General features: G+C 47.9%; 1 protein-coding gene across 48 annotated transcripts in view; it reads left to right on the top strand.

Annotated features, from left to right (window-relative positions):
- The window catches only part of sorbs1 (sorbin and SH3 domain containing 1), a 229234-nt gene that overhangs the window by 110125 nt on the left and 106402 nt on the right, over window positions 1–12707 (top strand). For 46 of the 48 annotated variants that reach the window (XM_078530556.1, XM_078530584.1, XM_078530549.1 and 43 more), the window contains exon 3: window positions 6907–6975. The exons of the other annotated variants lie outside the window; for them this stretch is intronic. In XM_078530556.1, the coding sequence (XP_078386682.1) occupies window positions 6907–6975 (69 nt within the window). The remainder of the gene's footprint in view (window positions 1–6906; window positions 6976–12707) is intronic. 48 annotated transcript variants of the gene reach the window in all.

Below are 12707 nucleotides of genomic sequence, written 5' to 3' on the forward strand. Positions count from 1 at the left end.
AACATCCACCAACCGATTCACCATCCCCTCCCCCTGGCCCCGATTCGAGCTCAGGTCACCAATGGAGTGCAGCAGTTTGTAGAATATTTTTCATTTTACCTGCTGTTCTGATCACATTTAAAGTGATGTTTCCTTTGAAACAAAACCAGCAAACCTTATTTTCTGTTCAGGCAACAGGCAGTTTCTTCAGCATGGAGCCAGTATCCCTTATCCATTCTCCCATAACCCAGGAATTTCATACTCATCAGGATAGATTTCCTGGGTTTAACCTAGATTTAACCCCAGATTTCAATGGCGCTGACGAAATGGGAATGCGTGATTGTTTATGCTTTTTTGTAAAAGGACATTTTAGTTAAAAAAGCAGTGCTATATAAAAAAAAATCTGCCTGTGGGGTGTGCTAAGCCCTGGATGTTTTTAATACCCTCTGGTGTAGAATAAGAAATAAAGGAACCTTCTGTTTTTTACACAGGAAGTTGGAGTTCAGAAGCAGAGAGCTGTGTGTGTGTGTGTGTGTGTGTATTTTTAATTGTTAAGAAGCAATAAAACACTTCAGAATGAAACTAGGGCAGGTTTCTTTAGTGGGCAGCCCATCTGTAACCCCAGTTTTATGTTTGGGTCAGGAGTTAAAAATCTTACTCTGATATTCTTCAGGGATGGAGGGTGTGATGACGAGGTGAGGAGCAATGAACTGGCTCCCCTCTATTCAGCCTCCTCAGTTGGTCTCAGTTTGTTTTTTTATCGCAAGAATATGCCTTTTCAAAATCCAAACTGTTTAAGCTGTGAGTAATAACAAGCCAAACAAATAAGGTTTCTTTGAATCGAAGAGCAAATTTATTAATCACTAATCCCGAGAAAAATCATAAAAATGCGATCTCTCTCTGGCACGCTCCCTTTCTCTCGCTCTCTCTGGCACGCTCCCTTTCTCTCGCTCTCTCTGGCACGCTCCCTTTCTCCCGCTCTCTCTGGCACGCTCCCTTTCTCTCGCTCTCTCTGGCACGCTCCCTTTCTCCCGCTCTCTCTGGCACGCTCCCTTTCTCTCGCTCTCTCTGGCACGCTCCCTTTCTCTCGCTCTCTCTGGCACGCTCCCTTTCTCCCGCTCTCTCTGGCACGCTCCCTTTCTCTCGCTCTCTCTGGCACGCTCCCTTTCTCCCGCTCTCTCTGGCACGCTCCCTTTCTCCCGCTCTCTCTGGCACGCTCCCTTTCTCCCGCTCTCTCTGGCACGCTCCCTTTCTCCCGCTCTCTCTGGTTCTCGCTCCCTTTCTCCCGCTCTCTCTGGCACGCTCCCTTTCTCTCGCTCTCCCTGGCACGCTCCCTTTCTCTCGCTCTCCCTGGCACGCTCCCTTTCTCCCGCTCTCTCTGGCACGCTCCCTTTCTCCCGCTCTCTCTGGCACGCTCCCTTTCTCCCGCTCTCTCTGGCACGCTCCCTTTCTCTCGCTCTCTCTGGCACGCTCCCTTTCTCCCGCTCTCTCTGGCACGCTCCCTTTCTCTCGATCTCTCTGGCATGCTCCCTTTCTCCTGCTCTCTCTGGCACGTTCCCTTTCTCCCGCTCTCTCTGGCACGCTCCCTTTCTCCCGCTCTCTCTGGCACGCTCCCTTTCTCCCGCTCTCTCTGGCACGCTCCCTTTCTCTCGCTCTCTGGCACGCTCCCTTTCTCTCGCTCTCTCTGGCACGCTCCCTTTCTCCCGCTCTCTCTGGCACGCTCCCTTTCTCTCGCTCTCTGGCACGCTCCCTTTCTCTCGCTCTCTCTGGCACGCTCCCTTTCTCTCACTCTCTGGCACGCTCCCTTTCTCCTGCTCTCTCTGGCACGCTCCCTTTCTCCCGCTCTCTCTGGCACGCTCCCTTTCTCTCGCTCTCTGGCACGCTCCCTTTCTCTCGCTCTCTCTGGCACGCTCCCTTTCTCCCGCTCTCTCTGGCACGCTCCCTTTCTCTCGCTCTCTGGCACGCTCCCTTTCTCTCGCTCTCTCTGGCACGCTCCCTTTCTCTCACTCTCTCTGGCCCGCACTCACTCTCTCTTTTGTGTGCTCTCACCCCTCTCTCTCTTGCCGGCTCTCTCTGGCACGTTCTCGCTCGCACCACCCACACACACACACACACACACACACACACACACACACATTGGAAATAAGGGACATTAGAACCCAATAAAAAAAAAGCAAAATGGGTGAAGTATTTCAGGCCACTATGCAGCCCCTATATAGAGATCACAAGAACATTTTCAGCAAAGGAAACAGGCTGAAAGCCAGGCTCTGTCTTTTGGAACAAGTCTGTTGCCTGGTTCGGAAGCCAATGTTATTAGAAATCTACCAGCGATCCAAGGTCTCATAACAATTACAACACGGCCGCCACACCACATGTGTGTGTCTGTGTGTGTGTGTCTGTGTGTGTGTGTGTGTGTGTGTGTGTGTTTGTGATTGTGTCTCCTACATCTGACCACATCCAGATGTAATAAATATATTTAATAAATATATTAGGAATAAAGGAATATATACAGTTAAGTGTTCTTTTATTGTCCTTGAGGAGTCGATTTTTAAATGTTGTGGTGGATTTGGATTCACTGATTTTGTGGATGTGGTCAGATGTAGGAGAGACAATCACAAACATGAATGCACAGCTGGACACACACACAGGCGCGCGCGCACACACACAGGCACACACACACACAGGCACACACACACACAGGCGCACGCACACACAGGCGCACACACACACACAGGCACACACACACACAGGCGCACGCACACACAGGCGCGCGCGCACACACACAGGCACACACACACACAGGCACACACACACAGGCGCGCGCACACACAGACAGGCACACACACGCCCAGGCACACACGCACAGGCACACACAGGCACACACGCACAGGCACACACACACAGGCACACACACGCACAGGCACACACACGCACAGGCACACACGCACAGGCACACACGCACAGGCACACACGCACAGGCACACACACAGACACACACATGTGGTGTGGCGGCCGTGTTGTAATTGTTATGAGACCTTGGATCGCTGGTAGATTTCTAATAACATTGGCTTCCGAACCAGGCAACAGACTTGTTCCAAAAGACAGAGCCTAGCTTTCAGCCTGTTTCCTTTGCTGAAAACTTTCCTGCAATCTCTATACAGTGGCTGCATAGTGGCCTGAAATACTTCACCCATTTTGTATTTCCAAAGGGTTTGGGATGGGTCTGTCTGTGGCAGTCATTGTTTCAATATCCAGTAATTTGCTATTTTAGTGTATTTTCCTTAGATAGCAATGAGTTTGTTTGGGTCTTTGAATGATAGGAAATGCCTCTCTTCACAGTCCTCTGAGGGTGATTAGTTTGTTTCTCACCTTCACCTTGGAATGTGGCCTTGCATCTTTAAGCACTTTGTTTTGTCTTAGTTCAAGTTGCAAAATTTGAATTATAAGTCCACATTGGAACCTTTCAAAAGCTGGTCACTGGCAATACCAGATGTTGGGTGACTTGTGGCAGCCATCTTTAGTCAGTGCCTTTTCTTCTCTTTAAAAAGACATTTTCAGACAGTTCAGTGTATGTTTGGCTAGCCGGTGAAATTACAGGTTGATCTCGTTCATTCACAAGTCACCTCATCGTGACAAAGGTTGGGAAGAACAGGGGTAAAGAAAACTCACTGATTCGTGTGATTGAAAGTGGGGTACAAGAGACAGATTGAATGATTGATGGTGATAACTTGAGTGTTTTTTGTGAATGCCTCTATCTCTGTGTTACAAGAGGAGGTCACATTTGTTCAGGCAGATGCGAATTTGCTGCGCATTCACTGTACATTTGCTGCCCTTGGCCCCTATGTCAGCTGATGCTACATGATAAAGCTTACCCCTCCACCCCGCCTTGGAACAGGAGATGACACCAGATTTACGCGAAACAATTTGTTTGAGAACCGGGGCAGTCCTTTTGAATTGGGGCCAAGTTAAAGGCTGGAGAAGCTAACACACTCAGGGTTCAGTACAACTTTGTGCTTTTATTGTCTGAACAAAAATCTAAGGCTCTGCTGTTGGGCTTTTGCTTCACTGGGTTCGTGTATGGCTTAGGGACAGGATTATGATACTTCAGGGCTGATTCTGTGACCCGTACTCCCTCCTAGCGAGACTCCGCACTGGGAGTGGACTTAAACATTGGGAGAACTGAAGTTGCCGTTTTTGATCTTGCCACAAGCTCCATGCTTTTCTTCCTGACCATCCTCCCTCCGTATGCTTCCAGTTCTACTGCCCGTACCCATAGAACCATAGAACACTACAGCACAGAAAACAGGCCATTTGGCCTTTCTAGTCTGTGCCGAAATATTATTCCGCTAATCCCATTGACCTGCACCTAGTCCATAACCCTCCAGACCTCTCCCATCCATGTATCTATCCAATTTATTCTTAAAACTTTTAGTGAGCCCGCATTTACCACGTCAGATGGTAGCTCGTTCCACACTCTCACCACCCTCTGAGTGAAGAAGTTCCTCCTAATGTTCCCCCTAAACCTTTCCCCTTTCACCCTAAAGCCATGTCCTCTCGTGTTTATCTCTCCTAATCTAAGTGGAAAGAGCCTACTCGCATTTACTCTGTCTATACCCCTCATAATTTTGTAAACTTCTATCAAATCTCCCCTCATTCTTCTACGCTCCAAGGAATAAAGTCCTAACCTGTTTAATCTTTCCCTGTAACTCAACTCCTTAAGTCCCGGCAACATCCTAGTAAATCTTCCCTGCACTCTCTCAATCCTACTAATATCCTTCCTGTAATTAGGCGACCAGAACTGTACATAATACTCCAAAGTTGGCCTCACCAATGTCTTATACAACCTCACCATAACACCCCAACTCCTATACTCAATACTTTGATTTATGAAGGCCAGTATGCCAAAAGCTTTCTTTACAACCCTGTCTACCTGTGACGCCACTTTCAGGGAATTATGTATCTGAACTCCCAGGTCCCTTTGTTCCTCCGCACTCCTCAGTGCCCTACCATTTACTGTGTATGTCCTACCTTGGTTTGTCCTTCCAAAATGCAACACCTCACACTTTTCCACATTAAATTCCATCTGCCATTTTCTGGCCCATTTTTCCAGTTGGTCCAGATCCCTCTGCAAGCTTTGAAAGCCTTCCTCGCTGTCCACAACGCCTCCAATCTTAGTGTCATCAGCAAACTTGCTGAACCAATTTACCACAACCCTGTACTAAGTCTCATTGACCCACATTGGCTCCCGGTCCCCTGGAAAGGGCACGAGGGGAACATTTCAAGCTTATTAAGGGGGTTGCTTTTAAATCTTTTATTTTTGAGCGTGGGATTGATGGTTCGTCCATATAGGCAGTGGCCCTGAGTGGGATATTTGCATAGGACCTGCAATCAGAAAACATCCATGCCTGTAGTTGGGCAATCGGCTGAGCTAGGATGAGGTGTCTATCAACTGGCATCTTCTCAAATAACAATCATCATAGATTCATTTGTAATTGTTGGGTAGCTTTTTGTTTTCATTTGTCAGCGCGATTTGGATGTTGATGCCTTCACCCTCTGGGTTCCTGTCACATCGCAATCGTTCACAGGAGCAGGAGTTGGCCACTTGGCCCCTCGAGCCTGCTCCGCCATTCACAGAATCACAGAAGCGCGCAGTGCAGAAGAAGCACTTCCGCCCATCCAGTCTGCACCGACGCGTGAGAAACAAAGAGATGATAGATTAATAGCTCAGTAACATTAGCACTATGCCGCATTCCCTGACTCCTGCTGCTTTCAATAACCTTTAAAAGAACGATGCATCGCCAAAGGAGGCTATTTGACTCCAGAAGGTAAAAAAACCAGTTTGGACCAGTACCCTTATTTCCCAGTTTTTACTGGTGTCCCATTTTAAGGTAAAAAAACCAGTTTGGACCAGTACCCTTATTTCCCTGTTTTTACTGTTTTTTTTTCCTTCTGGGACTCTCTGTGCCTCTGCCAGCTCTTTGAGCTATCCAGTTAATCCGACTCCCTTGCTTGCTTCACAGCCCTGCAATAATTTCCCCTTCAAGTCCCTATCCAGTACCCTTTTGATAGTTACCATTGTATCTGCTGCCACCTCTCTTTCAGACAACGTATTCCGGATTGTAACAACTGACTGTGTAACATGGACCAGGGGCCACGGATTTAAGGTTTTGGGTAAGGAATAGAGGGGGTTGAGAGGAAGAACTTTTTTACACGGTGATGTTGTAATAATCTGGAGTTTGCTGCTGGCAGGAAGCGGAGATCAGCAATGATTTCGAAAGGAAATTGGATGGGCACTTGACAGAAGTAAACTTGCAGGGATGCGAGGATAGAGTGAGGGAATGGGACTGACTGAATTTCTCTACAGAGAACTGGCATGGATGTTGGTGTGCTAAGTGGCCTCCTTCTTTGCAACACTGACCCCATGGGTCTATGACTCATCTCGCCCTCTGGTTCTTTTGCCAATTACCTCAAAAGACAGAATGAGATGTGAAAACAGTACATTTTCCCACTGACCACCACCCCACCTCTTCTGCGCAAAAGGTGTTGGCTTACACTGGGGTGGGTGGCAAGTGAGTGCGAAATGGGACACCATTGTGATTCTTCCTACAGTCAAACAGCCAGCTCACTGCCCGCAGTTACATATGAAGAATATCTGGTTCGGTTGGGCAGTAGGCAGTGAAGATGCAATGCACCCAAGAATAAGCGGGGAGAGAAATGAGAAAGGAATAGTTCAATGGCTGAATGATCGGAGGAAACTCACTCATTCAGCGCTGACCCGTGACAGTACACTCGTCTGTTACTATAATTCACTGCTCCCAATGTCTACTCTCCCCCATTCTTCCTTTGCATTCAGATTCTGAGTGAAGTCATGTCCCGATGCTGCTTATCAATCTAACTGTTGCTGTTTCACTCTCTTCTTCTTTTCAGAGGCTGAAGTGACTGTCTCCCAGACAATTGTGAATGGGCTTCCGACAAACCAACAGCACCATGTCCGAGGTATTGGCTGTTTCAAATTTCCTCCTTTCGAAAGGAACACTCCCATCCCTGACCTGGACTCCCTTCACCCTCGTGCCCTTCTAGATCATTCACATCATTGCCTGTCTTTCAGAAGTTCACGATTTTCTCTATTGGCCCATTGCCAAATGCTCTCTGAGTCAGCTCTAGCTGGGGATCAGCACCACGGCCACCGGTCCCACTTTGGTATCTTGGAATATCAGACAGTTCGGGAGCAATTTTGAGCATGGGCAAAGCCAGGGACACGGACGGATGGAGATGTGAGGCCCCTCGGAGTGTGAAGCCCAGGAGAATTTAACTCCTGTGCTTTATCTATGATCACCTATGTGGGAATGGAATTGCACGTGTCAGGTTCCTGATCAAAAATGCCTCCTCACTGAGGTCAATGCTTGAGGGAGGGATCAGATGGAGCAGGAGAGGCTCGAGATTTCTTTGTGGGTCTGGAGCAGCATTCCTGCCCCTCTTTACCCATGAGGAAATAATACGAAACTTATCCTCCTTGACTGCTTCCAGCCTCAAACTCCCAACCCTACTGCAACCAGGAAGTTGAAAATTAGCCCCGAGACTCTTGAGGGCAAGTAGGAAGGCTATGCCAGGGGTTGAGGGGCAGACAGGAAAGGCTTAGGGGATGTGGGTCAAACAGCTGGGATTGTTGGGATTTTCTTTTATATTAGGGAAACTAAAAGCCAATTGGCTAATTGATTTGACAAGGATCACAGTTCTGTTCACAAACATGAACTTGGCCTCCCAGCAACTTTACACTTCAACTCAGCCTGAAGTGATGTCCCTTGATGATTGCACAATGTTCAGCACCATTTGCAATTCCTCAGATAGTGAAGCAGTCCATGTCCATATGCAGCAAAACCTGGACAACATTTCAGGCTTGAGCTGATAAGTTGAAAGTAACATTCATGCCACACAAGTGCTAGGCAATGGCCATCTCCAGCAAGAGAGAATCCAACCATCGTCCTTTAACATTCAATGGCATTACCATCATTGAATCCCCCACTATCAACATCCTGGGGGTTACCATTGACCAGAAATTGAACTGGACTAGCCACATAAATACTGTGGCTAGAAGAGCAGGTCAGAGGCTGGGAATTCTGCAATGAGTAACTCACCTCCTGATTCCCCAAAGCCTGTCCACCATCTACAAGGCACAAGTCAGGAGTGTGATGGAATACTCCCCACTTGCCTGGATGAGTGCAGCTCCAATAACACTCAAGAAGCTTGACACCATCCAGGACAAAGCAGCCTGCTTGATTGGCACCACATCCACAAACTTAAACATTCACTCCCTCCACCACCGACGCACAGTAGCAGCAGTGTGTACCATCTACAAGATGCATTGCAGGAATTCACCAAGGCTTCTTCGACAGCACCTTCCAAACCCATGATCTCTACCATCTAAAAGGACAAAAGCAGCAGATAGATGGGAACGCCACCTCTTGCAAGTTCCCCTCCAAGCCACACAGCATCCTGATTGGAAATATATCGCCGTTCCTTCACTGTCGCATCAAAACTCTGGAACTCCCTCCCTAACAGCGCTGTGGGTGTACTTACACCACATGGACCTTTTTATATTCATTCATGGGATGTGGGCATCACTGGCTGGACCAGCATTTATTGCACATCCCTAGTTGTCCTTGAGAAGGTGGTGGGGGTGAGCTGCCTTCTTGAACTGCTGCAGTCCATGTGGTGTAGGTACACCCACAGTGCTGTTAGGAAGGGAGTTCCAGGATTTTGACCCAGTGACAGTGAAGGAACGGCGATATATTTCCAAGTCAGGGTGGCGAGTGGGTTAGGGGTGGGGGATCTTCCAGCTGGTGGAGCTCCCATGTGTCTGCTGTCTTTATCCTTCCAGATGCTAACAGTCGTGGGTTTGGGAGATACTGTCGAAGGAGCCTTGGTGAGTTACTGCAGTGCATCTTGTAAATGGTACACGCTACTGCCACTGTGCATCGGTGGTGGAGGGAGTAAATGTTTGTGCATGTGGTGCCAATCACGCTTCTGCTTTGTCCTGGATGGTGTCTTGAGTGTTGTTGGAGCTGCACTCATCCAGGCCAGTGAGGAGTATTCCATCACACTCCTGACTTGTGCCTTGTAGATGGTGGACAGGCTTTGGGGAGTCAGGAGGTGAGTTACTCATTGAAGAATTCCCAGCCTCTGACCTGCTCTTGTAACCACAGTATTTATATGGCTGGTCCAATTCAGTTTCTGGTCAATGGTAACCCCCAGGATGTTGGTAGTGGGGGATACAATGATTGTGATGGCATTGAACATCAAGGGGCAATGGTTAGATCCCCTCTTGTTGGAGATGGTCATTGCCTGGCACTTGTGTGGCACGAATGTTACTTGCCACTTGTCAGCCTAAGCCTGAAATGTTGTCCAGGTCTTGCTGCATTTGGACATGGACTGCTTCAGTACCTGAGGAGTCGCGAATGGTGCTGTACATTGTGCAATCATCAGCGAACATCCCCACTTCTGACTTTATGATGGAAGGAAGGTCATTGATGAAACAGCTGAAGATGGTTGGGCCGAGGACACTACCCTGAGGAACTCCTGCAGTGATGTCCTGGGGCTGAGGTGATTGACCTCCAGCAACCACAACCATCTTCCTTTGTGCTAGGTATGACTCCAACCAGCGGAGAGTTTTTCTCCCTGATTCCCATTGACTCCAGTTTTGCGAGGGCTCCTTGATGCCACACTCGGTCAAATGCTGCCTTGATGTCCAGGGCAGTCACTCTCACCTCACAACAGGAGTCCAGCTCCTTCGTCCATATTTGGACCAAGGCTGTAATGAGATCAGATGCTGAGTGGCCCTGGCGGAACCCAAACTGAGCATCAGTGAGCAGGTTATTGATAAGCAAGTGCCACTTGATAGCACAGTTAACAACCTCTTTCATCACTTTACTGATGATGAAGAGTAGACTGATGGGATGGTAATTGGCCGAGTTGGATTTGTCCTGCTTTTTGTGTCCAGGACATATCTAGGCAATTTTCCACATAGCCGTGTAGATACCCGTGTTGTAACTGTGCTGGATATTTGTGGAGCCTCCTCCTCCAGCGAGTTGTTTAATTGTCCACCACAATCACAACTGAATGTGGCAGGACTGCACAGCTTTGATCTGATGTGTTGGTATGGAATGGCTTAGCTCTGCCTATCACTTGCTGCTTATGCTGTTTGGATGCAAGTAGTCCTGAGTTATATCTTCACCAGGTTGACACCTCCATTTTTAGGTATGCTTGGTGCTGCTCCTGGCATGCCCTCCTGCACTCTTCATTGAACCAGGGTTGATCCCCTGGCTTGGTGGTAATGGTAGAGTGGGGGATACGCTGGGCCATGAGGTTACATTGTGGCTGAGTGCAATTCTGCTGTTGATGGCCCACAGCGCCTCATGGATGCCCACTCTTGAGTTGATCTGTTCGAAACCTATCCCATTTAGCATGGTGGTAGTGCCACACAACACAACCCTGAATGTGCAGGCAGGACTTCATCTCCACTAAGACTGTGCGGTGGTCACTTCTACTGATACTGTCATTGACAGGTCCGTCTGCGGCAGGCAGGTTGGTGAGGATGGGTTCAAGTATGTTTTTCCCTCTTGTTGCTTCCCTCACCACCTGCCACAGACCCAGTCTAGCAGCTATGTCCTTTATACCACTGTGCTGCCACCTCTGCTGGGTCTGTCCTGTCACTGGAACAGTACATATCCAGGAATGGTGATGGCAGTGTCTGGAACATAGTCATACTCTCAGAAATATATCTTAGGGACAAGGTCAGGCTGTTGCTTGACTAGTCTGTGAGACAGCTCTCCTGATTTTGGCACATGTCAGTAAGGAGGACTTTGCAGGGTTGATGGGACTGAGTTTGCCATTGTCGTTTCTAGTGCCTGAGTCAATGCCCATGGTCCATCCAGTTTCATTCCTTAGAGACTTTGTAGCAGTTTATACAACTGAGTGTCTGGCTCGTCTATTTCAGAGGGCAACCACATTGCTGTGGGTCTGGAGTCACATGTAGGCCAGACCAGGTAAGGTCGGCAGATTTCCTTCCCTAAAGGTCATATTAGTGAACCAGAAGGATTTTCATGACAGTCGACAATGGTTTCATGGTCATCATTAGACTTTTAATTCCAGATTTTTTATTGAATTCAGATTTTGCCATCTGCTGTGGTGGGATTCGAACCCTGGGCCCCTGGAGCACTACCCTGGGTCTCTGGATTACCAGTCCAGTGACTCTCCCATTCTGCCACCATCGCCCCCAGCTGTTCAAGAAGACAGCTCACCATCATCTTCTTAAGGGCAATTAAGAATGGGCAGTACATGCTGGCCTAGCCAGTGACGCCCACATCCCATGGTAGAATTTAAACAACTCCCTATTGGCTGTTTCACTCCTCATCCTTCTTTCTGTTGCCTGCTAACATTGACTGAGATGAATTTTGTATTTCGTCCAGCTCCTTCTTTCCATTTTGCTGCTTCGGACTTAAATCAGGCCAAGGTTGTTGGCCTGTTGCTCAGCCCCGTCTCAGTACGTACGCCCTGATTTCTGAGTCGGAGGTCCTGGGCTCAAACCGCACCCCCAGAGACTTTGAGCCTATAATCCAGGCTGTCGCTCCAGTGCACTACTGAGGGAGTGCTACACTGCTGGAGATGCTGTCTTTCAGATGTTAAGCTGAGGCCCTATCTGCTTTTTCAAGCAGATGTAAAAGATCCGCTGGCATAATTTGTTGTTCTCCTGATCTCCTCGTCAGTATTTATCTCACCAAAAGATTATCTTGTCATTGGTCTGATTGGTGTTTTGTGGGATCTTGCTGTGCACCAATTGGCTGCTGCTTTTCCCAAGCAGCCATCATATTTGACCTTTTTTCTATAATTCCCTCAAGTGTGTGGATGTACAGGCCACTCAGTAGTTTCCCCATTTAAGATAACAATCGTGCAGAGCTACGCAAAATAACTTTCAAGGTGCCAAGCATTGAAATAAAAAAAATATACAAAATAGAATGATTAGAGGGCCCATTACCTGTGACATTTCCTTGCCCCCTTTCCACCCACCCCCCAACCCCGGGGGTGCTGTGTCCTTTTAAAGAACTTAAATTCTGAGAAAATGTTTGACCTGAGAAGTTATAACTCTTTAAAATCCTATTTGCTGATGCATCTACCCTGTGTTCCTGGTATTTTCTGTTATTTATTTTAACAAAGTAATACGCGTAGTGTTCCCCTGCTCTATGGCTAATACGTACATGAGAATCGTTCACTCTTCCAGCTGTCCTTGTGTCTAGCTTATGGCCAGGTGTACATTGAATTGGGCAGTTGTAACTTACTGGTAAATTACTGGGCATCCTGTCAATGATGCGCAGCAGCAAAGCAGAACATTGTAACCCTGTTAGCGTCTGTGATGGAATCTGAGTATAGGTTTGAATTCGAAACTATCTGCTGTGTAAAAGGCTGAGGTTGGTTTCCTGAAGCTCAAGTCCAGGGGTCTATAAATGACGTTGGAGGACCTTTGGTGAGTGAAGAGATTTTTCAGATGGTGCATTGATCAGGGATAACACTGGAGTCAGGCAGCTGTGTGTGTATTAGGATTTCATAGCTTCCGCTGCCTGACTGTAGTTTTCATTACCTCTGGTCCTATGGTCTATGGGGATAGAGTGTGGAATGGGACAGACTAGACCTCTCCACAAAAAGTTGGCATGGACCCGATGGGCTGAATGGCCTTC

This window comes from Cetorhinus maximus, chromosome 27 (genome assembly GCF_964194155.1).
Source record: "Cetorhinus maximus chromosome 27, sCetMax3.hap1.1, whole genome shotgun sequence".
Taxonomy (NCBI): domain Eukaryota; kingdom Metazoa; phylum Chordata; class Chondrichthyes; order Lamniformes; family Cetorhinidae; genus Cetorhinus; species Cetorhinus maximus.